At 41.9% G+C, this 26,582-nt stretch overlaps 1 protein-coding gene, 2 long non-coding RNA genes, 4 other non-coding genes and 2 pseudogenes across 9 annotated transcripts; 4 read left to right on the top strand and 5 right to left on the bottom strand.

The window, feature by feature from the left end:
* Nucleotides 1-64: 64 nt before the first annotated feature.
* On the top strand, nt 65-5,122 carry LOC113585092. Of its 2 annotated transcripts, XR_004776878.1 has the most exons (5): nt 65-671; nt 2,943-3,022; nt 3,598-3,699; nt 4,814-4,976; nt 5,084-5,122. It is a non-coding gene; the product is annotated as an uncharacterized LOC113585092 (long non-coding RNA). The 2 variants fall into 2 exon arrangements; XR_003411468.2 differs by lacking the exon at nt 5,084-5,122 and having other exon boundaries at nt 4,814-5,005.
* On the top strand, nt 2,739-2,857 carry LOC118242600 (annotated as a pseudogene).
* Nucleotides 5,123-8,886: 3,764 nt separating the features above from the next.
* Nucleotides 8,887-9,077, top strand: LOC118242604. Its single transcript, XR_004776928.1, has one exon. It is a non-coding gene; the product is annotated as a U2 spliceosomal RNA (small nuclear RNA).
* An 858-nt stretch (nt 9,078-9,935) lies between these two features.
* On the top strand, nt 9,936-10,099 carry LOC118242598. Its single transcript, XR_004776924.1, has one exon. It is a non-coding gene; the product is annotated as a U1 spliceosomal RNA (small nuclear RNA).
* A 980-nt stretch (nt 10,100-11,079) lies between these two features.
* LOC118242585 (transmembrane protein 88-like) lies at nt 11,080-16,747 on the bottom strand. Its single transcript, XM_035534411.1, is given in 6 exon segments — nt 11,080-11,493; nt 12,423-12,654; nt 12,656-12,807; nt 13,896-14,125; nt 15,924-16,057; nt 16,646-16,747. Coding segments are annotated over 3 exon segments (660 nt in total). The 5' UTR covers nt 12,802-12,807; nt 13,896-14,125; nt 15,924-16,057; nt 16,646-16,747; the 3' UTR covers nt 11,080-11,211.
* A 1,000-nt stretch (nt 16,748-17,747) lies between these two features.
* LOC118242501 lies at nt 17,748-22,809 on the bottom strand. Of its 2 annotated transcripts, XR_004776877.1 has the most exons (5): nt 22,203-22,809; nt 19,851-19,930; nt 19,174-19,275; nt 17,896-18,058; nt 17,748-17,788 (listed from the first exon to the last, which is right to left on the bottom strand). It is a non-coding gene; the product is annotated as an uncharacterized LOC118242501 (long non-coding RNA). The 2 variants fall into 2 exon arrangements; XR_004776876.1 differs by lacking the exon at nt 17,748-17,788 and having other exon boundaries at nt 17,863-18,058.
* On the bottom strand, nt 20,016-20,134 carry LOC118242601 (annotated as a pseudogene).
* A 2,138-nt stretch (nt 22,810-24,947) lies between the features above and the next one.
* On the bottom strand, nt 24,948-25,111 carry LOC118242603. The gene has a single exon (XR_004776926.1). It is a non-coding gene; the product is annotated as a U1 spliceosomal RNA (small nuclear RNA).
* A 752-nt stretch (nt 25,112-25,863) lies between these two features.
* LOC118242599 lies at nt 25,864-26,054 on the bottom strand. Its single transcript, XR_004776925.1, has one exon. It is a non-coding gene; the product is annotated as a U2 spliceosomal RNA (small nuclear RNA).
* Between the last annotated feature and the right edge of the window lie 528 nt (nt 26,055-26,582).

Consider the following 26,582-nt stretch of genomic DNA (forward strand, 5'->3'; position numbering starts at 1 on the left):
GACACTTGATCAACTCAAATGAGGCATACCTCTCTTTTAAAAAGAACCACGGGAAGCCCAGCCCTATACTGAGTTTGGAAATCAAACTCATCCCTACCTTCCATCATCTTTCCCTGTCAATTTGTAAAATATATGCAGATTCTGGAAGCTAGACGTGCATCAGCATCTGATAATGCTGTGGCTTCTGACTACCTGTTTCACAACACATTTAGAAGCCTTTAAATGTTAAGAACAAGAGGAACCTGAACCCTTTCCCAAAATTCAAGCTGCCAAAATGAATACAAAACAATTTTAAGGACAAAGAAAGAAATGAAGAAGAAAAATATAAATGGCTCAGGGATTCATTTTGAAGCTACGTTTTACCTAGGTTTTGAAGGATGTGTTTTTAGTACTGAGTAAGTTGACTATTTCAGATAGAAAGCCTAAAATAAAATCATGCCCGCAGTTTTAGTCAACCAGGAAGCCTCTAGCTCTCTAATCTCTCACTTGTCTAGGACGTGATGCCAAATCTGCTTGATAATCGCACGTATGAGGAATTAGTCTTTAGAAATGATGCACTTAGTAGTTGCCAAACGTAGAACCGAACTGCAGATCCTCTTGCCGTGACGCGGATTTACTTTGCAGGCCTAAATTTAAGACCCGCTCTGAATCAGACGCACGTATAATGTGAGGTAAGCATTTTTCTTGGAAAATAACATGCTATGTAAATATAGTATATAATAATATTAGGGAAATGGGGAGAAGTGCTGTTCAAAGCAGAATCATCATTTGTGTAACGGTACGTTTTGTAGAGAGAAACTACTCTCAGTAATAGTGCGCGTCACAAGTTTTTTCACCGTAAGCCTAAAATCGCCCTTTTGAACAAACGCGTTAGAATTGTTTAATTTCTTTCGGAATAAAACAATCTTTTGGCGTGATCTGACTGTTTAAAAGCAGTGCTAAGTTCGAAGTATGGAAATTGCTTTTGCTTGTAACGGCAGTCGATAGGTGCGTGTTTAAAGTAACATTTGCAGCGGTTTACCGAGGCCACAGGCCAATGACTGCTAGACGTTCTTTTGCGTGACTGTTGATGAGACGACAATCAGCTAAAATATCTTGGTCGTTTAATAAACTGCTTGCCACGAATAGAGGCTAGTGGCAGATATGAAAACATTAAACGCAATAGCGCACGTGTCCTTTTGTTTTCTTCCTGAGAAACTGTGCTCTATCTCGGCCTTTTGGTCATATGTGATTTGAAAATGTAGGCCTAGTTTTAAACCAATGTATGGCGTATGTTGCCCAAGTACGTGCGTCTGTATAGACGTTGGCTGCAATATGACATAGTGTATGATGAAAACATTTTGAGATACCAATTAAAGACGAAAGGTAGTCAGCCGCCTAGTCCGCTATTTGGAGACGAGAAATAAGGTCCACGATTATGTTCAGCATATTCAGAAGCTTCCTCCATGAAGCTGGTACTTATGTAAAGCACATAAATAAGGCTCGTCGATCTTTTGTGTTTCTGCTAACTTGTGTCTCACAAGATCGTTGGGCTGGTTTTGAGTTGGCGCCAAGCTAATGCAGAGAAAGATGTGACAGATAGATACAATAAATTCGGTCCAAAGTCTAATAAATAATTTTTGATTGGCTTTGAGGCAGTGGTGGCTCAGTGATTAAGGCATTTGTCTAGCAATCAAAAGGTTGCTGGTTCAACTTGGGCACCTGAGCCGAGACCCTTAACCTAGTAGCTCAAGCTGTACTCGTTTGTAATTATAAGTTGCTTTGGATAAACGCGTTAGCTAAATGTAAATAAACGGGTCGTGTGACGTCATTCACGCCCAATGACTTTCCACGGACAAAGTGACCTAGCTAGAATTTTAAACCAGGAATTACCATAAGGGAAAGTCAACTGTTTTTGTTTTTTGTTTTTCCTCTGCCGATAGTTAACGGCAGACGCGTGAGTGTGAATGGGGGTCTAAGCCCTCCAGGAGCATAGCAAAAATGAAAAGGAACAAGCCATCCATTAACACCCCGCTTACATGTCGAATTGTTTTAATGCAGAAGTCGTTTTTAGTTTGCTTATTTGTTCATCAGTCGTCAGGGGGCCATTGCTGGTCACTAGCATGTCAATTGCACTTCATTTAGGATAATTGTGACAGACATCCAGATCATGTGTTTTCTTTGTCCCCTTTGAATCTGGAGGAATGATGGCACGGTTGAAAAAGATAGAATGAATGAGAAGTACGATTTAAACTAAAGAACACCCAACGAGGCTTTGTGATAAGGTTAGAGTTCACTAAAACTAACAGCACTAGAAAGGGAAGCAACATTTTAGAAATATCTGATACAAATGATGTGAGGCACAACCAATTTAAAAAAGACAGTTTATGTGTTAAACATGTATATTAGGATGGCTGTGGACCAGATCTAGGGCTTCAGTCTGAAAAGACAGGCAAAGTTTGCCTTCACATTCAATCATATTCAATCTATTCTCTTCTTGAAGGACGTACTGCCTTGTTTATATAGTTGGTACTCTAGTATTTCTCCCTGCGTGTGGCTGTCTTTTGCTTTCAAGCCAGCAGAGGTTACTGTGGAGACTAGCAGGTAAAAAAAAATAATAATAAAAATTGGGCAATTTAAATTCTGATTCGAGGGTGTGGTTTCCTCATCAGTACCATTAGCATTAGCATGTCTGCATATAACATAGGTATTGTTTGATGATTTTTCTGCAGAGGTTTGCTATTTGTAATTCCGGTCCCCTACCTGGAGACCATATATTAAATAGATTTTTGGAACAGGGAGATGGAATAGGGGCTTGTTCCATCCACTCCACACACAGACCCAGTATCGCAGCACCTCTGTGAACAGTGTACCTCCCATCATCAAAGATTCTTAGCTCATATTTATATGGCAAGCTTCTTGTTTTAATTCTGTGTGTTGTGTTCACTTTTAAAATTCTTTAGGAGTACAGATGTCATCAGGCCCACTAGCTCTGTGACTGTGAAGCCCGTAGAGCTCCCGCTTTACCTGGACGATGGTGAAGGTAGGGCTGGGTGATGAGGGAGTATGCAGGGAGCTAAGAATTCCTGGTTGTGGGGGAAGAGATGAAGGGAGGATGGCAGAATTGGTCCTGGTCAAGTGTTATTTTAATGTTGTTTTGAAGGGAGCTATTGGCAGGAACGAGGCTGTCCTCTGGGGTCAGAAGTCTGCTGAGAGCAGAGAGGGTGACAGGGGTGTTGATGGGTCATAGAGCAGGGACTCCAACAGAGGTGTGAATGGGGGCAGGTTGGGTGGAGACCTAGTCTCACCGTCTGAGCACACAGTGGTGGGGGTTGTGTCAAACCTGTTGAAACATTAGATTAAGTTCAGATGCAAATGCCTGATCTCCTTGTACTCTACAGACTGTCAAGCTTTTCATCCCATTCAACACATCTGCTGTGTTGTTCGGACCCGTTTTCTATGCTTTTTTTCACGTTGACGTAAAAAATGGTCCAAAACGTTATGCCCTCTCGTTGCACGGTTAACATACTGTTTAAAGTTGGTGAGGACAGGAGAAAAGGAGACATGACTGAAATAAACACAGATCAATAAGAGGGCGTTGGAATGTTTTCTCTGAAGTCCCGCGATGACCGAGTGAAAGATGTCGCTAGCGCTCTTCGACACAGCCCACGGAGGGACGTAAACAACTACAGCAGTGGAGTAGGAGAACTCCCACGCTAGGTACGCTCCCTGTACATCCACTGGTTGTTCAGTAAGGCAGACGGTTCATCCACCTTGTTCGCAAAGTGAAACGTGTAAATCTTTTCATGATTTTATCACTGCATACAGAAGACTGTGTAAGTGAATTTCCCTGTTTCCAGCTTGGTGTTGCTAGGATCACCAAGCATAATGTTTTGCAATTTTGACTTTGGACCATTTCCTCCCCAGGAGAAAGTTTAATATGGACCTGAAATGAGGGGATTGGATCACGTGGTTCTATAGTATTCGTGACTCCACCAATCCAAGTTATGCAAAATCCCACCTACAATCCATTTTTAAATTGAGTTACAGATTTTGCGTACTCAAGAGCAAATGAAATGCTTGCTTATTGAGTATGCCTCAGTGCAGGCCTGGGGACCTAGGCCACATAGTTACAGCGATCGCCTTTGCCGTGTACTGCCGAAGTGTAAAACATTGGAAATCTACTACTTAATCTGGTTTTAAAAATTGGGTAACTATTTCACAGGTTCCTTTTTACATTAAATGTATTGCTCCATGAGTGTCCTTCAACACAGACCCGAGAGGTGAGTGTGTCAGGCAGGAGCAGATTCGAACACAAGTTCATACAAAAAAAAAAAAAGATAAAATAAAACTTCTTTGTCTTTTATATCACATCTGTGTGAACAGAGAATCTGTTATGAGTTTCCCCCAAGTTATGAAATGCTTCACAAATGTAGGCATGGCATGGCCTATGTCACCGGGGAGGCCAATATGATTATATGTCTAAAGAGGTTTTGAAAATGGTTGCTTTAAAATTGAGCTTGAAGGGGTTGGTTCGCTGTGTTGACCTCACCGTCGTGAAGGGAGGTGTCTACCTGGGAAGAGCTTGAGGTTGCGTACGTTGTGAATTGAGTAGGCAGGGGCCTATGTGAAACTTGGTTCAAGATATTTGGCGTTCTGGGTTGTGACGGGAAATCTCCTTTGTATGCTCTGCCAAAGGTAGAACCATGAAGAAGTCAGTGGTTGAAATGAATTTTTACCACTGTTTCTTCCACTGCTCTGTTACCCACTCCTCCAACCGATGTGCATTCCCCAACATCCAACTCTCTGACTTCTCTGTCTCCTCTCTCTTCAGATGAAATTCTTCAACTCCTGACTTCCTGACTACATGTCCGCTGGATCCAATTCCTTGCGCTCTGTTCTAGACAATCGCAAAAGATCTGCTTCCTTTCGTCTCTGTCATCGTCAACAACTGCTTATCTTCTGGATACGTGCCTACTGCATTCAAAACCGCCAGGGTGGTACCGATTCTCTTGGTGATGTAATATCTGCTCATGGTTTCTCCTACCACTGCTATGCTGATGACGCTCAATTATTTCTTTCTTTTCCAACCTCTGACACGCAGGTCTCCAGACGTATCTCAGCACGCTTGACTGACATCGCGTCATGGATGACAGCCCACCACTTGAAGCTCAACCCCAGTAAAACCGAGCTTCTGTTCATCCCAGGTACTCCCAAGCCTTACCATGAGCTTGCTGTTTCCTTTGAGAACTCCCTGGGCATAACTTTGGACAACCAGTTGTCGTTGTCAACTCATGTTTCTAATCTAACCCGGTCTTGCAGAGTCCTCCTTTGTAACATACCAAGGATTCGACCGTTTCTCTCGCAGGAAGCTTGTGCAGTCTCTTGTGATCTCAAAGCTAGACTACTGCAACTCGCTACTTGCTGATCTTTCTCTAAGAGCCATCAAACCTCTACAATTTGTCCAGAATGCAGCAGCACGACTGGTCTTCAATCTTCCGACGTTCACACGTTACTCCACAGCTGCGCTCCCTTCATTGGCTCCCTGTAGCTGCACGCATCAGATTTAATACCTTGATGCTTGCCTACAAAGCCAAAAATGGACCAGCCTCTTCATACATGAGGTCAACGGTCAAAGCCCGATCCGTACCTCAAGCACGGCTCGGCTTGAAATACCTTGCTTCAGGTCTCATGGACGACAAGCATCGAGACTCTTTTCCGTCCTGGCTCCGAGATGGTGGAATGAACTCCCAACTGCTGTCCAGACAGCAGAGTCCCTTGCAGTCTTCAAACGCGGACTGAAGACCCATCTATTTGCAGAATATCTAAAGGACAACTGACACTGCTCCCATATTGACTGACTAATTTAGTACTTATTGTAGGGTATGGTTTATGTTGTTTAACAAACTCTGGCACGTATTGTTTATAGCACCTATCATTGTTTAAAATAGACCTTATGTATTTTGTACTTCTAGGTGTCAGCATTCGTCCCTGTATTTCTACAGTATTCTAGTTCATTGGCATGTTTGATTCTAACCTACTGTACTGTACTAGGATGTATTCTATGAGTAAATGACAAAGCACTTTTGTAAGCCGCTCTGGATAAGAGCGTCTGCTAAATGCCGTAAATGTACTTCAAGGAGGACAGCTTCAAAACCCGTGTGAAGTTCGATCCTGGTTTTTCATCTCTCTTACTCCGTGCCTCGGCAGCTGTTACAACCGTGTGTGACTCGGCGGCTCACAGTCTGTAAGTATGCTTTACTGTTTGTGTTTTAGGATGTTTGAAGCAAACAAGGTGTGTGCTAGCTACAACGAGTGTTCCGGTGTCGAATTGTTGGCTGTAGCTAACCCGTAGACCCATTGCTCGAGATCGGGTAACGAGCCCAATTAATCTTAGCGTGTTGGAATGGTTTTGTTAATCGGCTGCAGGTTCAATTTTAGATTACGTTGCGCGGAAATATGGCGATATGGGTTTTTTTTTTTTACATCACTAAATGTTAAATAATGTTCACGTGAATGTGGATTTATATTTACATCGGTGCAATTGGTTTTATGATTACATGCTGTAGCTAGCTGGCTAATTAATGTCGCAGTCCCAGTTCACTGTTGCGGGACGGCGAAGAGCTTCGAAACCAGCATAAACTTAATGAATTCTAAGATGGAAGATTTTCTAAAACTAATGATTTCGCGAGTGCTGCTTGAAAATGTATTGCGCTTAAAAACAAAACAAAACAAAACATGGCAATACACAAGAGTTCGCCTGCAGATAAATCTGACAAATTATCAGTTGAAATCTTTAATCATTAACTCGGCATAATTCATTCTTGTTAAACAGCTGGATTTTACGTCGTTTTCGAGCGCAGACTGAAGGACAGGCGAGACGTGTAGGGGCGGAATCGTTCTGTGGGTTCAGCGAGCAGAACGTGGACGAGCTGACCAATCAGAGCAGGCAGTACCCGCACAGTACAGGTAAGTTACCGTCATCTGTTGCTGGTGCTTGTTTTCGTGTTTTTTTCCGTTCACTTTGTGGAGGTGGGAGGGGGGAGGGGGGAGGGGGGCAATGCGCAAAACAATAGACCTCTGCTGCGCTGTAGCCAGATAAGATGTAGCGTACGCGTGTGAAGCTGTTTGGTGAAACTGGTGTTGTCGTCGATATATTTACTGGATGATTTGATCGCTAATACATTTGGACATCATGGAAAGGAAGAGGTTTACTTTAGATGAAGTAAACGTGGAGTTGTTTGCGTGCACATATGAGCTGGAAGCGGAGCGTGACGGTTCAGTAGCTTCGAACATGGACTACGATGTTTCCATTACAAATGTTTCCCGCTGGGAAATGGCTCGGCTTTCGTAAGTCTAAATGAATGTTTGTACATAAGAGAATGCGTACTATTTATTTACAGTATTTACAATGTGTTCTCCCCGGTATAACTTTTTATCCTATTAGCAGTGAAGCTACTATCGTGTATCCTTTTAGCAATGAAACTAATATTGTTTTTACTACGTTGTCAAACATCGTTGTGATGTTTTTGCGAAACAAATCTTGGATGTATGGTGGCTGACGGCTTTTTGTGCAATCGGAGAGGTCCGGGGGCACTTTGGAGATGTCTATGACACCTAGCGGAAAATCCTTTTTTTTTTTTTTTAAATTTAGATGAGCTCACATGGAAGCTAAATAACGAGGAGGGGGAGGGGGGGCGAGGGCGGGGGCGCCTGGATTTGAATGACTGTCTTGGCCCAAGTGTCTAGTTCAATTTGAATGACGAATGATCATTGTGCTATATGTATAGTTTCAGATAGCTAGTGTTATAGTGTAGAAGTATAAATCGCTTAAATTGGAGGTGCACACAGAGGTTAAACTGGTCGGTGTTGCTTTTTATAAATGTGATATGTTGATGTGAGGGGATATGCACAGAACACGATTGCACCCACCCCCAAATTATGTGAAGACTAGCACTTAAGCTTTCAAGTGCTAGTGGAGCGGTAGTTTTGTACGAGAGAAACTTGTTAACCTAGCAAACGTTCATGTGCTAGTTTTGTAAAGGGAAGAACTCGTTAATGGGTGTTGTAGTTTATTAGCTTGCTAGTATATATCGGTTTTGGCCCGTTTCCCCCAGTGTTTGGAAGTCATACACTCTCTTAAAAATGATGGTTATTCAAGTATTCCTTTTATCTGGAACATGGCCGTACGCTAGGTTGACAAGTTCCTCCTGGAACCAGACTACCGCCGCACTTGCACTTGTTATTACGTACTGTATACACTTCGGTGATAAAAAACCCAACAATGTCACATGAAGCTGATGGTGCGGTCTGAAAGTGTGGTGCTGCAGGTCTAGAGGTTTCTAATTTCTAGATGTTTAATTTACAATGAGTGTCTGAGCCGTTCACTTATATGGGAATAGGCGGGGTTCGGTTATCCCGCATCCAGCCAATAGAGGGCGCCAGAGACACGGTGGCTTCGCTGTCGTCCAGCCCACGTGTGTGTGTACTGTCTATGGTCTAACCACGAGAGGGATACGGAAGCGCATTTAAACCTTTGATGCCGCTGATATTTATTATTTTATCAGTGAACAGACTTTCGTGCTTCAGTGGTGTTAAGTCGAAATCCAGAACAGGTATTTGGTGTCTAAACTATTAATAAAGGAGAGGTAGCAGAGGCAAGACTTGATCTAGACTACTTGTATTTGATTGGTCGGCGAGCAACCATATTTAATGTAATGAAAGACTTGAGTTTTCAGGTCCCCGGACTACGTGTAGCACGACGTTTCTCGGGCAATTCGTAATGGAACCTGAATAGTAGTATAGGTTCCTAGTGTTTTTGTGAAAATCCGTGATGCGTAGTTTTATCGCCGTAAGGGTCATTCTCGATGCCTTGAATGGCTACCCTGGGTTTGGTGGGCGGCTGGTATCGCTTCTCGGCCTTTTGGCTAAGATCAAGTGTAGTATCTGTTCTTATCAGTTTAATATCTGATACGTCCCCTACCCGGGGACCATATATTAAATTGATTTTTGGAACAGGGAGATGGAATAGGGGCTTGCTCCGTCCACTCCACGCATCGACCCGGTATTGCAGTACCTCCGGGAACGGTGCACCTCCTTTGCTCTGTGGGAAAATAAGAAAACAGTTGTTTGCCTTTTTTTTAAACTTTTTAATTATTTATTATTATTATTATTTTTTTTTTACGTTTTTCTATTGTGTGTGTTTGCGCGCGCCCGCGCGCATCCTGTTCAGGGCAGTCTCTTCTCTTTGGAAGAATCTTCTGTGTGTCGGCTAGACGTTTCTGTGGAGGGATAAGCTCCGTGTGTATTGTTTAGTGATCGCCCGTTGCAGTATATGAAGAGAAATGTTCCCTTTAAAAGCGTAGCGCAGCGTAGTGTGCCCAGTATAAAATCTTGAGTGATCTCGCCTCTTTTTTCGGCCGTTGATTGCGAACAGATACCACCCTGTAGCAGACAACGCTCTGGAGGACAAATGACGAGAGTTTTGCTCATCTCGCTAAAACGAAAGTCGTCAATGGCACGACGCGCGTTTCTGTTCCTTTCAATGCTTGGTAATTTTCTCAACAATTCTGTGTGGATTTTGAATTACCAAGCTAGCGAAAGCACCATTTCTCTATACGGCGCAGCAATACGTTAGTCCAGCATGTTCGCCCGTTGTGAATTTCGCTCACGTGAAGAGTTTGCTCCACACACGAAAATAGAAACAACGTCCACGCGTCCTCATGGCTCATTACGTATTCGGAAGCAGTGCATCATGGGAAGCCTCTTCTCCGTTTCGTTTAAATCGACGAGATAACAGCCCATAAATGTTCTTTTCAAACAATACGTCGTTCTTCTGTAGGTATGTATTCAGTTTGCTTTTAGATTGTGTTTAGTTGCGTATTGAGCGGGGATCCTACCATCTGAGTGAATACTAAGTCTTTTGATCATGTGTTCGCCGTGTGGACGAGAAATTCATACTTACCTGGCAGGGGAGATACCATGATCAAGAAGGTGGTTCACCCAGGGCGAGGCTCAGCCATTGCACTCCGGTTGTGCTGACCCCTGCGAATTCCCCAAATGTGGGAATCTCGACTGCATAATTTCTGGTAGTGGGGGACTGCGTTCGCGCTCTCCCCTGATTTACTTGGGTTCAAAAATAGTTGTGTGTGTTTACGTCTTGTTGTGGGTCTCGATGCAGCGGTGCACCCTTGCTGAGTGTGTTTGCTTTGCGTATTAAACCCTTATTTTCTAGAAGTTAGTCTCTTATCTTTTTATTGCTTTAAATCACAAGTGACACAGGAACAAAATGCTTTTCATGCACGTTAGGTTTCTTGTTCACGAAAACAATTTCACACAGTATAACATGTTTACTGTACCCCTCTCATAGGCTGCTGACGCTTGGTTAGCCTTTTGACTAAGATCAGGTCTACGGAAGCTCCATCTGTTCTGCTGTCACTGCTACAAGATGAGGAGCTTGTCATTGACTATAGAGAGCAATACGGCAAGTGGCAGACCCTTCAACACTGACCCACGTGCACATTTGGATGACCTTTTTAAAAAAACAAGATAGTTAGACGGAACAGATGCATGTTCTGACTGCAAAGAAACACTACACAGGAATTTCCATCTGGGAAATGTGGATGGGGGGGGCGTGATTTCAGTAAAGACGTAAAGTTAAAAATGGCTGCAAAATCTCTAGGGTTGGATATCTGCTTATATACTTGATGTAGGGTCACATGAGCTGTCGAATACATTGCATCCTTGTTATTCTTTGCTTCAGTTTTTAAAAGAACAACTGAGGCTGCTAAACAGTGAGGTCATTACAAAGCCACAAGGTTTTCATTCAGAAAACTCTGGCTTTTTAAAATATCCCAATTTAGGTTTTAAATGACTTTATTTACATTCTCACACATTTTGCCTTTTAGTAAATCACTCTTTATACTTTACCATTGTGTATGTATACATACACCATTTGTGTATGTATACATACACAAACACAAAGTTGTTCATTTTTAAATGTTTGGTTTTATCAAATATTTACTTGGCAGGGCAGTTGTGTACAAGTGAACAAATTCCAGAAAATATGTCTATATATATATGTCTATATATTTCATAAAATATGTCTATATATTTTTTTTTTAATTGCGAAAGCAAAAACACGACTAAATTGCCTACACACTGGTGACTCATGGTCAAGAACCCCACCTTTCCACTTACATCTACACCTTACCCCACACTCCCACCTTGCCCTTACACCCACACCTTCCCCGTTCCTCCTCCTTTTCCTGCCTGCTGTCCACAGCAGTCTGCTGGCAGTGCGTGGTGGTGTGTGGCAGGCAGGTTTTTGTAGATGGCGCGGCTGTAAGGGATGAAGCAGAGGCTGAGTTGGAGGTGGCGGGCCAGTCTGCAGTACGCAGCCAGGGCCAGAACCAGCAGTGGTGTGATGAGTAGAAAGCCTACAACTAACAGGGCCACACAGCCACCGTCATTCAGCAACTCAGAGCAGTAATGAGATGAACCATGTGGCTGCACCTTGGAGAGGAAAGATATGTTGGTCAGGTAAGTGAAGAACAGATAAGCAGATATTTACACCCCTAGACTGATGCATAAATGTGAACACCCTTTTATCCAAACTGTACAACATATGCTATGAATATAGTGATTTTGCTCATGTTTTGTTGCTGTTAGTACGTACACCTGTGACTGTGTTGCTTCACAGGGTCTGATGTGATTTGACGGTGGGGGTTCAGCAAAATGGATGGGATGAAAGGGGAGGGAAAAGGAATGAAATGAGGTTTCCCTGGAGGAATGTGTTTCTGAAGTGAAGACAGACAAGAAAGATATGTGGGGCTTAGAATGTCTGCTGTGTTACTACACACACACTCTATTACAGAAGCATGCTTGGTGGGCTGGCTGTGCACTAAACTATTAACAAATAAGGCATTGTTAAAAAGCAACAAAGCTTAGGCTGACAAATTAGACAAAGTAAAACAATTAATCTAAGTGTCCATTAAACAAAGCGCATTCTTTATGCACTTAGGATGGGGGTGCACCGGTCCTGTAAGTAAACCCTGCTGGTGTAATACTGTGTTCTTAAATGGTTTGTAGCTGGACGAAATTGCTCGGGAGGCGCTTGCACTCTGCCACATTCCAGCAGAGGTATTTTTTGTGAAGGAGTGAAGATGGAGAAGAGAGGGGAGTTTGAGTAAACAGAATGTTTGACGAAGCAGGAGGTGAGCTGATAAGCCTTACTGCAGTCAAGATGGCTTTAGGTTTTCTTTTTCTGAACTGCAGCAACAAAGCTCTATAACAAGTACCTCTAGTTAAAATAAATTTTGACATCTCATATTTTGGACATAAAGGGTTAATGAAACTCCCTCTGGATTCTAAACCACTAAACACATTATGGTTTAATTTTTCTGTGGTAATCCCACACAATGTCTTGATTTTTTTACACTTACTGTGGAGTGGCAAAGAAATCCAAACACCACCATGATGATGGCAGGAGTGAGTATCAGTCCAAGCACCAAGCCAGCCAAACAGGCATTGATGGTGGCTATCAACAGATTCTGTGCTGTTACCAACACTGAGCAGGCCCAGCAGTCCAGAGACCCTCTTAGCTCTAACGGTGCCTCACCGCCTCCAACATCTGCTGCAGAATAAGGGGGAGGCACCACCACCCCTGATCCGCTGACCAGCTGGGGCTGTGCAGACCATTGAGCTGCTGTGATCAAGATGTGTGTGTTGATGGTGATGGCTGTGGTTATGGGCTGGGAGCTCCTCAAACAGGTCCAGCATTTGGTGATGATCTCCCTTCTCCATAGTGCCATTCATACTCATGGTGACCTGATGAGAGGGAGTTGATGACTGTTATGGAGTGTTTTTCTCCTTTTGTCTACCTCCTGGTATTGTGAATTATGGGACATGCGTTACGTCAAAATAAAATGACCAGTAAACGTTTATGCAAAATGTGCAGTCATTGTCAAAACGTGCAAAAGTAATGCAAAAAAAACCCCTCAGTAAAATATGCTGAATACCTTCATACCTAGTACCCTGTACAGGCAAGTGAGTCTTATTTACATGCCATGAGCATTTTGGGTCTAAGAAGCTTAAGCAAGCTATTGACAAGTGTATAATATGTTTTGTCATATTGTCTCAAACCAAGAGAAGCCTCCAACTAGCATTGGCCACCATAGGCAGGAAAACTGGTGCAAATGAAGGAAAATGTAGCCACTGGCAAGCTGACTTCATAGCATTACTCCATTGCTTTCATACATTGTGGCAGAGGTTGTTTTATCTAGTACATTCTTTTTCATAAGGTATGTTGTGGGAAGTGATTTCAAGGAATACTGTACTTAATGTTAATAACCTGCCCAACCAATTTCTATCCGCCATTGCTGTTCTCTTTATTTATTAGAAAACTATACAGTATGTTTTGTTTTTTTAATCCTCAATATGTTTTCACTTGTCTGGAGAGAAGCCCAATGAGAGAGTAGTAGTTTGTCTGCATGCTTTGATCTTCAGAGCCAAATTCTGCCTGGTTATCAATACTGCAGTTATTCCTTACAGGACTATATATTATTACAATAGTACTGATTTTTATCTTATTTTTGTTATAGTACCAAAGGCAAGTGCAGCATTATTCTTCAATCCTTTTTCATAATTGGAAATCAGTTGAAAGATGCAGTATGACTTTTGAGGCAGCTGAGATTTATAAATTACACACACACACAGGTGTCTAATGTTTGTTTGTAATTTGTATTCTTTTAATATTTGTAATTTGTTCTTTCCAATTTCAGATCATAACTTAATTGCCATCTTGTCTTTTAAAATGGCTTAAAAATGTATTTTAATGTCTGCTATTGTGAATACCTCACATTCCATTTGAGGTGGCAATCTGTACTTCATCAGGATTCTCATACATTGGAACTCACCGTATGGTGTGGAGTCTGGCAGTACTCTTTCAGTGCTCTCTCTTCAGTTAGTGTTCAGTCCTTCTTAATTCCCCAGCTTGAAAGATGGTTAGTGCCTGCAGCCTTTGCAAAGATTTGGACTTTTTCAGTGTCTTTATAGATGTGTTTCTGTCCCACCTGCTGTTTTTCAAATGTTAATGTGAAATGGGCGAATTTTAAAAAAAAAATCTTCAGTTTTCTTCTGCTTCTTGCTGTCGACCAAAACACACTTTATAGTATTGTGCCAAGTTTAAATAGCTATGCATCAGGTTTAAAAAAAAAAAAAGTAAACAGGTAACTCTCTTGTTAGTCTTCACTCTCGCTTCTTCCTCTACCCACCTCTCCTTTATTAATAGTTTAGACACCAAATACCTGTTCTGGATTTCGACTTAACACCACTGAAGCACGAAAGTCTGTTCACTGATAAAATAATAAATATCAGCGGCATCAAAGGTTTAAATGCGCTTCCGTATCCCTCTCGTGGTTAGACCATAGACAGTACACACACACGTGGGCTGGACGACAGCGAAGCCACCGTGTCTCTGGCGCCCTCTATTGGCTGGATGCGGGATAACCGAACCCCGCCTATTCCCATATAAGTGAACGGCTCAGACACTCATTGTAAATTAAACATCTAGAAATTAGAAACCTCTAGACCTGCAGCACCACACTTTCAGACCGCACCATCAGCTTCATGTGACATTGTTGGGTTTTTTATCACCGAAGTGTATACAGTACGTAATAACAAGTGCAAGTGCGGCGGTAGTCTGGTTCCAGGAGGAACTTGTCAACCTAGCGTACGGCCATGTTCCAGATAAAAGGAATACTTGAATAACCATCATTTTTAAGAGAGTGTATGACTTCCAAACACTGGGGGAAACGGGCCAAAACCGATATATACTAGCAAGCTAATAAACTACAACACCCATTAACGAGTTCTTCCCTTTACAAAACTAGCACATGAACGTTTGCTAGGTTAACAAGTTTCTCTCGTACAAAACTACCGCTCCACTAGCACTTGAAAGCTTAAGTGCTAGTCTTCACATAATTTGGGGGTGGGTGCAATCGTGTTCTGTGCATATCCCCTCACATCAACATATCACATTTATAAAAAGCAACACCGACCAGTTTAACCTCTGTGTGCACCTCCAATTTAAGCGATTTATACTTCTACACTATAACACTAGCTATCTGAAACTATACATATAGCACAATGATCATTCGTCATTCAAATTGAACTAGACACTTGGGCCAAGACAGTCATTCAAATCCCGGCGCCCCCGCCCACGCCCCCCCTCCCCCTCCTCGTTATTTAGCTTCCATGTGAGCTCATCTAAATTTAAAAAAAAAAAAAAGGATTTTCCGCTAGGTGTCATAGACATCTCCAAAGTGCCCCCGGACCTCTCCGATTGCACAAAAAGCCGTCAGCCACCATACATCCAAGATTTGTTTCGCAAAAACATCACAACGATGTTTGACAACGTAGTAAAAACAATATTAGTTTCATTGCTAAAAGGATACACGATAGTAGCTTCACTGCTAATAGGATAAAAAGTTATACCGGGGAGAACACATTGTAAATACTGTAAATAAATAGTACGCATTCTCTTATGTACAAACATTCATTTAGACTTACGAAAGCCGAGCCATTTCCCAGCGGGAAACATTTGTAATGGAAACATCGTAGTCCATGTTCGAAGCTACTGAACCGTCACGCTCCGCTTCCAGCTCATATGTGCACGCAAACAACTCCACGTTTACTTCATCTAAAGTAAACCTCTTCCTTTCCATGATGTCCAAATGTATTAGCGATCAAATCATCCAGTAAATATATCGACGACAACACCAGTTTCACCAAACAGCGTCACACGCGTACGCTACATCTTATCTGGCTACAGCGCAGCAGAGGTCTATTGTTTTGCGCATTGCCCCCCTCCCCCCTCCCACCTCCACAAAGTGAACGGAAAAAAACACGAAAACAAGCACCAGCAACAGATGACGGTAACTTACCTGTACTGTGCGGGTACTGCCTGCTCTGATTGGTCAGCTCGTCCACGTTCTGCTCGCTGAACCCACAGAACGATTCCGCCCCTACACGTCTCGCCTGTCCTTCAGTCTGCGCTCGAAAACGACGTAAAATCCAGCTGTTTAACAAGAATGAATTATGCCGAGTTAATGATTAAAGATTTCAACTGATAATTTGTCAGATTTATCTGCAGGCGAACTCTTGTGTATTGCCATGTTTTGTTTTGTTTTGTTTTTAAGCGCAATACATTTTCAAGCAGCACTCGCGAAATCATTAGTTTTAGAAAATCTTCCATCTTAGAATTCATTAAGTTTATGCTGGTTTCGAAGCTCTTCGCCGTCCCGCAACAGTGAACTGGGACTGCGACATTAATTAGCCAGCTAGCTACAGCATGTAATCATAAAACCAATTGCACCGATGTAAATATAAATCCACATTCACGTGAACATTATTTAACATTTAGTGATGTAAAAAAAAAAAACCCATATCGCCATATTTCCGCGCAACGTAATCTAAAATTGAACCTGCAGCCGATTAACAAAACCATTCCAACACGCTAAGATTAATTGGGCTCGTTACCCGATCTCGAGCAATGGGTCTACGGGTTAGCTACAGCCAACAATTCGACACCGGAACACTCGTTGTAGCTAGCACACACCTTGTTTGCTTCAAACATCCTAAAACACAAACAGTAAAGCATACTTACAGGCTGTGAGCCGCCGAGTCACACACGGTTGTAACAGCTGCCGAGGCACGGAGTAAGAGAGATGAAAAACCAGGATCGAACTTCACACGGGTTTTGAAGCTGTCCTCCATGAAGTACATTTACGGCATTTAGCAGACGCTCTTATCCAGAGCGGCTTACAAAAGTGCTTTGTCATTTACTCATAGAATACATCCTAGTACAGTACAGTAGGTTAGAATCAAACATGCCAATGAACTAGAATACTGTAGAAATACAGGGACGAATGCTGACACCTAGAAGTACAAAATACATAAGGTCTATTTTAAACAATGATAGGTGCTATAAACAATACGTGCCAGAGTTTGTTAAACAACATAAACCATACCCTACAATAAGTACTAAATTAGTCAGTCAATATGGGAGCAGTGTCAGTTGTCCTTTAGATATTCTGCAAATAGATGGGTCTTCAGTCCGCGTTTGAAGACTGCAAGGGACTCTGCTGTCTGGACAGCAGTTGGGAGTTCATTCCACCATCTCGGAGCCAGGACGGAAAAGAGTCTCGATGCTTGTCGTCCATGAGACCTGAAGCAAGGTATTTCAAGCCGAGCCGTGCTTGAGGTACGGATCGGGCTTTGACCGTTGACCTCATGTATGAAGAGGCTGGTCCATTTTTGGCTTTGTAGGCAAGCATCAAGGTATTAAATCTGATGCGTGCAGCTACAGGGAGCCAATGAAGGGAGCGCAGCTGTGGAGTAACGTGTGAACGTCGGAAGATTGAAGACCAGTCGTGCTGCTGCATTCTGGACAAATTGTAGAGGTTTGATGGCTCTTAGAGAAAGATCAGCAAGTAGCGAGTTGCAGTAGTCTAGCTTTGAGATCACAAGAGACTGCACAAGCTTCCTGCGAGAGAAACGGTCGAATCCTTGGTATGTTACAAAGGAGGACTCTGCAAGACCGGGTTAGATTAGAAACATGAGTTGACAACGACAACTGGTTGTCCAAAGTTATGCCCAGGGAGTTCTCAAAGGAAACAGCAAGCTCATGGTAAGGCTTGGGAGTACCTGGGATGAACAGAAGCTCGGTTTTACTGGGGTTGAGCTTCAAGTGGTGGGCTGTCATCCATGACGCGATGTCAGTCAAGCGTGCTGAGATACGTCTGGAGACCTGCGTGTCAGAGGTTGGAAAAGAAAGAAATAATTGAGCGTCATCAGCATAGCAGTGGTAGGAGAAACCATGAGCAGATATTACATCACCAAGAGAATCGGTACCACCCTGGCGGTTTTGAATGCAGTAGGCACGTATCCAGAAGATAAGCAGTTGTTGACGATGACAGAGACGAAAGGAAGCAGATCTTTTGCGATTGTCTAGAACAGAGCGCAAGGAATTGGATCCAGCGGACATGTAGTCAGGAAGTCAGGAGTTGAAGAATTTCATCTGAAGAGAGAGGAGACAGAGAAGTCAGAGAGTTGGATGTTGGGGAATGCACATCGGTTGGAGGAGTGGGTAACAGAGCAGTGGAAGAAACAGTGGTAAAAATTCATTTCAACCACTGACTTCTTCATGGTTCTACCTTTGGCAGAGCATACAAAGGAGATTTCCCGTCACAACCCAGAACGCCAAATATCTTGAACCAAGTTTCACATAGGCCCCTGCCTACTCAATTCACAACGTACGCAACCTCAAGCTCTTCCCAGGTAGACACCTCCCTTCACGACGGTGAGGTCAACACAGCGAACCAACCCCTTCAAGCTCAATTTTAAAGCAACCATTTTCAAAACCTCTTTAGACATATAATCATATTGGCCTCCCCGGTGACATAGGCCATGCCATGCCTACATTTGTGAAGCATTTCATAACTTGGGGGAAACTCATAACAGATTCTCTGTTCACACAGATGTGATATAAAAGACAAAGAAGTTTTATTTTATCTTTTTTTTTTTTTTGTATGAACTTGTGTTCGAATCTGCTCCTGCCTGACACACTCACCTCTCGGGTCTGTGTTGAAGGACACTCATGGAGCAATACATTTAATGTAAAAAGGAACCTGTGAAATAGTTACCCAATTTTTAAAACCAGATTAAGTAGTAGATTTCCAATGTTTTACACTTCGGCAGTACACGGCAAAGGCGATCGCTGTAACTATGTGGCCTAGGTCCCCAGGCCTGCACTGAGGCATACTCAATAAGCAAGCATTTCATTTGCTCTTGAGTACGCAAAATCTGTAACTCAATTTAAAAATGGATTGTAGGTGGGATTTTGCATAACTTGGATTGGTGGAGTCACGAATACTATAGAACCACGTGATCCAATCCCCTCATTTCAGGTCCATATTAAACTTTCTCCTGGGGAGGAAATGGTCCAAAGTCAAAATTGCAAAACATTATGCTTGGTGATCCTAGCAACACCAAGCTGGAAACAGGGAAATTCACTTACACAGTCTTCTGTATGCAGTGATAAAATCATGAAAAGATTTACACGTTTCACTTTGCGAACAAGGTGGATGAACCGTCTGCCTTACTGAACAACCAGTGGATGTACAGGGAGCGTACCTAGCGTGGGAGTTCTCCTACTCCACTGCTGTAGTTGTTTACGTCCCTCCGTGGGCTGTGTCGAAGAGCGCTAGCGACATCTTTCACTCGGTCATCGCGGGACTTCAGAGAAAACATTCCAACGCCCTCTTATTGATCTGTGTTTATTTCAGTCATGTCTCCTTTTCTCCTGTCCTCACCAACTTTAAACAGTATGTTAACCGTGCAACGAGAGGGCATAACGTTTTGGACCATTTTTTACGTCAACGTGAAAAAAAGCATAGAAAACGGGTCCGAACAACACAGCAGATGTGTTGAATGGGATGAAAAGCTTGACAGTCTGTAGAGTACAAGGAGATCAGGCATTTGCATCTGAACTTAATCTAATGTTTCAACAGGTTTGACACAACCCCCACCACTGTGTGCTCAGACGGTGAGACTAGGTCTCCACCCAACCTGCCCCCATTCACACCTCTGTTGGAGTCCCTGCTCTATGACCCATCAACACCCCTGTCACCCTCTCTGCTCTCAGCAGACTTCTGACCCCAGAGGACAGCCTCGTTCCTGCCAATAGCTCCCTTCAAAACAACATTAAAATAACACTTGACCAGGACCAATTCTGCCATCCTCCCTTCATCTCTTCCCCCACAACCAGGAATTCTTAGCTCCCTGCATACTCCCTCATCACCCAGCCCTACCTTCACCATCGTCCAGGTAAAGCGGGAGCTCTACGGGCTTCACAGTCACAGAGCTAGTGGGCCTGATGACATCTGTACTCCTAAAGAATTTTAAAAGTGAACACAACACACAGAATTAAAACAAGAAGCTTGCCATATAAATATGAGCTAAGAATCTTTGATGATGGGAGGTACACTGTTCACAGAGGTGCTGCGATACTGGGTCTGTGTGTGGAGTGGATGGAACAAGCCCCTATTCCATCTCCCTGTTCCAAAAATCTATTTAATATATGGTCTCCAGGTAGGGGACCGGAATTACAAATAGCAAACCTCTGCAGAAAAATCATCAAACAATACCTATGTTATATGCAGACATGCTAATGCTAATGGTACTGATGAGGAAACCACACCCTCGAATCAGAATTTAAATTGCCCAATTTTTATTATTATTTTTTTTTACCTGCTAGTCTCCACAGTAACCTCTGCTGGCTTGAAAGCAAAAGACAGCCACACGCAGGGAGAAATACTAGAGTACCAACTATATAAACAAGGCAGTACGTCCTTCAAGAAGAGAATAGATTGAATATGATTGAATGTGAAGGCAAACTTTGCCTGTCTTTTCAGACTGAAGCCCTAGATCTGGTCCACAGCCATCCTAATATACATGTTTAACACATAAACTGTCTTTTTTAAATTGGTTGTGCCTCACATCATTTGTATCAGATATTTCTAAAATGTTGCTTCCCTTTCTAGTGCTGTTAGTTTTAGTGAACTCTAACCTTATCACAAAGCCTCGTTGGGTGTTCTTTAGTTTAAATCGTACTTCTCATTCATTCTATCTTTTTCAACCGTGCCATCATTCCTCCAGATTCAAAGGGGACAAAGAAAACACATGATCTGGATGTCTGTCACAATTATCCTAAATGAAGTGCAATTGACATGCTAGTGACCAGCAATGGCCCCCTGACGACTGATGAACAAATAAGCAAACTAAAAACGACTTCTGCATTAAAACAATTCGACATGTAAGCGGGGTGTTAATGGATGGCTTGTTCCTTTTCATTTTTGCTATGCTCCTGGAGGGCTTAGACCCCCATTCACACTCACGCGTCTGCCGTTAACTATCGGCAGAGGAAAAACAAAAAACAAAAACAGTTGACTTTCCCTTATGGTAATTCCTGGTTTAAAATTCTAGCTAGGTCACTTTGTCCGTGGAAAGTCATTGGGCGTGAATGACGTCACACGACCCGTTTATTTACATTTAGCTAACGCGTTTATCCAAAGCAACTTATAATTACAAACGAGTACAGCTTGAGCTACTAGGTTAAGGGTCTCGGCTCAGGTGCCCAAGTTGAACCAGCAACCTTTTGATTGCTAGACAAATGCCTTAATCACTGAGCCACCACTGCCTCAAAGCCAATCAAAAATTATTTATTAGACTTTGGACCGAATTTATTGTATCTATCTGTCACATCTTTCTCTGCATTAGCTTGGCGCCAACTCAAAACCAGCCCAACGATCTTGTGAGACACAAGTTAGCAGAAACACAAAAGATCGACGAGCCTTATTTATGTGCTTTACATAAGTACCAGCTTCATGGAGGAAGCTTCTGAATATGCTGAACATAATCGTGGACCTTATTTCTCGTCTCCAAATAGCGGACTAGGCGGCTGACTACCTTTCGTCTTTAATTGGTATCTCAAAATGTTTTCATCATACACTATGTCATATTGCAGCCAACGTCTATACAGACGCACGTACTTGGGCAACATACGCCATACATTGGTTTAAAACTAGGCCTACATTTTCAAATCACATATGACCAAAAGGCCGAGATAGAGCACAGTTTCTCAGGAAGAAAACAAAAGGACACGTGCGCTATTGCGTTTAATGTTTTCATATCTGCCACTAGCCTCTATTCGTGGCAAGCAGTTTATTAAACGACCAAGATATTTTAGCTGATTGTCGTCTCATCAACAGTCACGCAAAAGAACGTCTAGCAGTCATTGGCCTGTGGCCTCGGTAAACCGCTGCAAATGTTACTTTAAACACGCACCTATCGACTGCCGTTACAAGCAAAAGCAATTTCCATACTTCGAACTTAGCACTGCTTTTAAACAGTCAGATCACGCCAAAAGATTGTTTTATTCCGAAAGAAATTAAACAATTCTAACGCGTTTGTTCAAAAGGGCGATTTTAGGCTTACGGTGAAAAAACTTGTGACGCGCACTATTACTGAGAGTAGTTTCTCTCTACAAAAACGTACCGTTACACAAATGATGATTCTGCTTTGAACAGCACTTCTCCCCATTTCCCTAATATTATTATATACTATATTTACATAGCATGTTATTTTCCAAGAAAAATGCTTACCTCACATTATACGTGCGTCTGATTCAGAGCGGGTCTTAAATTTAGGCCTGCAAAGTAAATCCGCGTCACGGCAAGAGGATCTGCAGTTCGGTTCTACGTTTGGCAACTACTAAGTGCATCATTTCTAAAGACTAATTCCTCATACGTGCGATTATCAAGCAGATTTGGCATCACGTCCTAGACAAGTGAGAGATTAGAGAGCTAGAGGCTTCCTGGTTGACTAAAACTGCGGGCATGATTTTATTTTAGGCTTTCTATCTGAAATAGTCAACTTACTCAGTACTAAAAACACATCCTTCAAAACCTAGGTAAAACGTAGCTTCAAAATGAATCCCTGAGCCATTTATATTTTTCTTCTTCATTTCTTTCTTTGTCCTTAAAATTGTTTTGTATTCATTTTGGCAGCTTGAATTTTGGGAAAGGGTTCAGGTTCCTCTTGTTCTTAACATTTAAAGGCTTCTAAATGTGTTGTGAAACAGGTAGTCAGAAGCCACAGCATTATCAGATGCTGATGCACGTCTAGCTTCCAGAATCTGCATATATTTTACAAATTGACAGGGAAAGATGATGGAAGGTAGGGATGAGTTTGATTTCCAAACTCAGTATAGGGCTGGGCTTCCCGTGGTTCTTTTTAAAAGAGAGGTATGCCTCATTTGAGTTGATCAAGTGTCTTCAAATAATCATTTTTATCCAGGTGACTACAAGCAAAGCAAAGCACCATATCCTTCATTTAATAGGTCAGTTACACTCCATGTTTATCAAAAGCATTTAATATTAATGGTCATAGTAATGCCACACAAATTCACAAAGTGTTTAAGACATGTCTGGCTCAGTTTGCTTTCTGTGTGAACTCACTAAAACAGTGCAGATTTTAAATAAATGACCACAAAAAGAAGAAATGATATATTGCAACAGGAAAAATAGATTTTTCTTTAGAAATGAAAGAGTAGTTCAAAGAGAACTCAGCACCTTCTATATCATAATTGTAACCAACATTTTCATTATGTGAAATAATTGATTCAAGCTTAAGACTAGAAATTAAAAAGAAATTACAGTTTATCAATCGAATGGGAAATTCGATTCACACTTATCCTCATTCCAGTAAAATGCCACAGTATTTACAGTTTGATGTGAACAAAACAAACAAACAAACAAACAAAAACTTCTCAATTTTTGGTTTATGACAACCAACCGCAGATAAATTCTGTATAACCAAGATTATGCCTCGGTCGTCATTGCAACTGTTTTCTCCCACAGACAATGTTTAAAACAAAATCAAGCGCCACTAAATGTGTCAATTCTTAAATGTAAAAAACAGCTCTGAATTTATTTCCCCCCTACAATACAAGGTAAAGGGCAGGGTAAACGGGGTCAAAAATGCAGCAATAAGAAGCGCTTACATTTAATTTTGCTGCTAATTTCAGTTACAAAAGTGGCTTTTTGCTCTTATACAAAATGGAGCTATAGTTATTAAAGAATTAACATATAGCCCAAGTTGGGAGTTTAAGGGACAATTTACTCTTGAATCTCTCCTTTAAAAAAAAAACTTACAGAGCAACAAGAATAATGGAAAACCTTAAAAAAAAAAAAAAAGTATAAAAATAATCAAAATTAAAAAAAAAATCAAGAGAATAAATCTGTATATTAAGCAAAAAAAGGAGCGGTAAAACACGATTCACTAAACAAATTCATGACTAATTGTTTTCTCACAAAAATCAAGAAAACATTCATGGAAAAGACCTTGTGCGATCCTAAAATGCTTTTTTCATGATAATAGATTCTCTTCCAATGGAAATAGCATGACAAAACACAAAGATTCTCAGTCACAGTAACTAAAATTGAAAAAAATCTCTTAAAACCTGTATATTTCGAACCATTAGAAACACGCATTTTATAAAATTCTTAATGCTTTAGAAAAATGTTCATATATCCATTAATATACATTTATATCTTCACTAAATTCAAGTGGCATGGCCAATATGATATATCTAGGCTTGTCTAGTTTTGAAGATAAATTAATACAATAAATTAACAGCACCAATGAAAAACTACAAACGGCATTTACACATTTCTGTATTCAAGACAGAAACAGAAAAAAAATAAAAAAAGAATAGAGATGCCATTTTTATACATGTTTTACTGCCATTGCTACGACAGCACAAACCGTGTTTCATTGTAAGACCGTCATGTTGTGTAAGGTCGCTGATAGTAAACTGGGGTCTTAGCGGCAAATTGATTAAAGTGAATTGGTTTATGTGACTACAACACCCCCACACACCATTTCATTTTTAACATGTATTTACTGAAATCAAACCCCCTACTGACCAGGTGAAAATTCCTGTGTAGTGTTTCTTTGCAGTCTGAACATGCATCTGTTCTCCACTTGCCGTATTGCTCCCTATAGTCAATGACAAGCTCCTCATCTTGTAGCAGTGACAGCAATTTGAGCTTCCGTAGACCTGATCTTAGTCAAAAGGCTAACCAAGCGTCAGCAGCCTATGAGAGGGGTACAGTAAACATGTTATACTGTGTGAAATTGTTTTCGTGAACAAGAAACCTAACGTGCATGAAAAGCATTTTGTTCCTGTGTCACTTGTGATTTAAAGCAATAAAAAGATAAGAGACTAGCTTCTAGAAAATAAGGGTTTAATACGCAAAGCAAACACACTCAGCAAGGGTGCACCGCTGCATCGAGACCCACAACAAGACGTAAACACACACAACTATTTTTGAACCCAAGTAAATCAGGGGAGAGCGCGAACGCAGTCCCCCACTACCACAAATTATGCAGTTGAGTTTCCCACATTTGGGGAAATTGCAGGGGTCAGCACATCCGGAGTGCAATGGATAAGCCTCACCCTGGGAAAACCACCTTCGTGATCATGGTATCTCCCCTGCCAGGTAAGTATGACCTCTACCCGCGCGCTAGCGGGGAGTCCCTCGGAGCTTCCTAATGCACTAGGACGGTGAAGACACACGAATGAAGACTGAATAAAGACTGCAGCAAGACGAATATAATGTTTTCACACATCCGACTGTCTACAATGTGCAGTATTGAGAATATTTGCAAACATGGTTTGCCGTTTCCCGTTATTATGCATTAACGGGTTCCACGGGAGAACATATCGTCACTTCCGGCGTAGGTCAAACGCTGTTCTTGTAGCTCGTGTAAAAAAAGTAGTAAAACGCTCGTTAGTAAACACAAAGCGTACGCTACTAAAGCACCGAACCGTGTTTTTCCATGCAAACATTGCGTTCACTCATTCCAAGCGTAAGAAGACTGCTGCCATATCGCTGCCTTGGGAACATTTGAATGCTGGCTAATGCAATGGGAGTTGTCGTTTGCTATCTGACCGAGATAGGCAAAGATCAGCAGTAACGAATCCGCTTCCAAAAGAGAAAGAACCGCGCAGTGGCATTTAAAGGCATATTGGTGTTTCACTACCGGAAATATGTCAGGAATTCCAGTAACAAAGACCCCCCGTGTCAGTTTTAGCCTGCATGACTGCTAGACATTTACACGTTATTTTATCACGCACTAGCTCTGCTCAAACAGCTTTAGAATCTGGCCAGCACAACGCTAAAGGAAGTCGAAACACATTCACAGCGCACACACAAACTCAAAAAAAAAGATCTAATTTTGACCCCATAAAGTCCCCGAGGGGAGTGCACCGTTCCTGGAAGTACTGCAATACCAGGTCGATGCGTGGAGTGGACGGAGCAAGCCCCTATTCCATCTCCCTGTTCCAAAAATCAATTTAATATATGGTCCCCGGGTAGGGGACGTATCAGATATTAAACTGATAAGAACAGATACTACACTTGATCTTAGCCAAAAGGCCGAGAAGCGATACCGACCGCCTAGCCGAACTGCGGTAGCCGTTCAAGGCGTTAGAAATAACACTTACGGTTGTACAACAATTCGCCACGACTTTCATAAAAACGGAAGGAAACTATCTGAATATCCAATTTCAGTCATGAAATCCCCGTGAAAAACTATGCTGCATGTAGTGCACGGACCCGAAAAGTGACTCTTTCAATAATGTGACTTATGGTTGCCTACCGACCAATCAAATACAAGTATGTCAATTCTTTTCTAATATGGTCTTCAATAATATCTTAGACACAATACAACTTCTGGACTTGCAAACGATTTAATATTGTGCTGTCGCACAATATTGTAGCACAAAATTCTATTCACTGTTCTGACAAATATCAGTTAAATGTCAAACGTTTAACAAGCTTCCGTGTCCCTCTTGTGGTTAAATGCAGTACTACAGCATGTGGTACCTCACCATAAGGCCGTTTCTAATAATGAAATCCTCTCTGAGCCATTAAAACCGTACGACAAAGTATCCCAAGCAAAACTACAAAATGCGA

This window comes from Electrophorus electricus, chromosome 15 (assembly GCF_013358815.1).
Source record: "Electrophorus electricus isolate fEleEle1 chromosome 15, fEleEle1.pri, whole genome shotgun sequence".
Lineage (NCBI taxonomy): Eukaryota > Metazoa > Chordata > Actinopteri > Gymnotiformes > Gymnotidae > Electrophorus > Electrophorus electricus.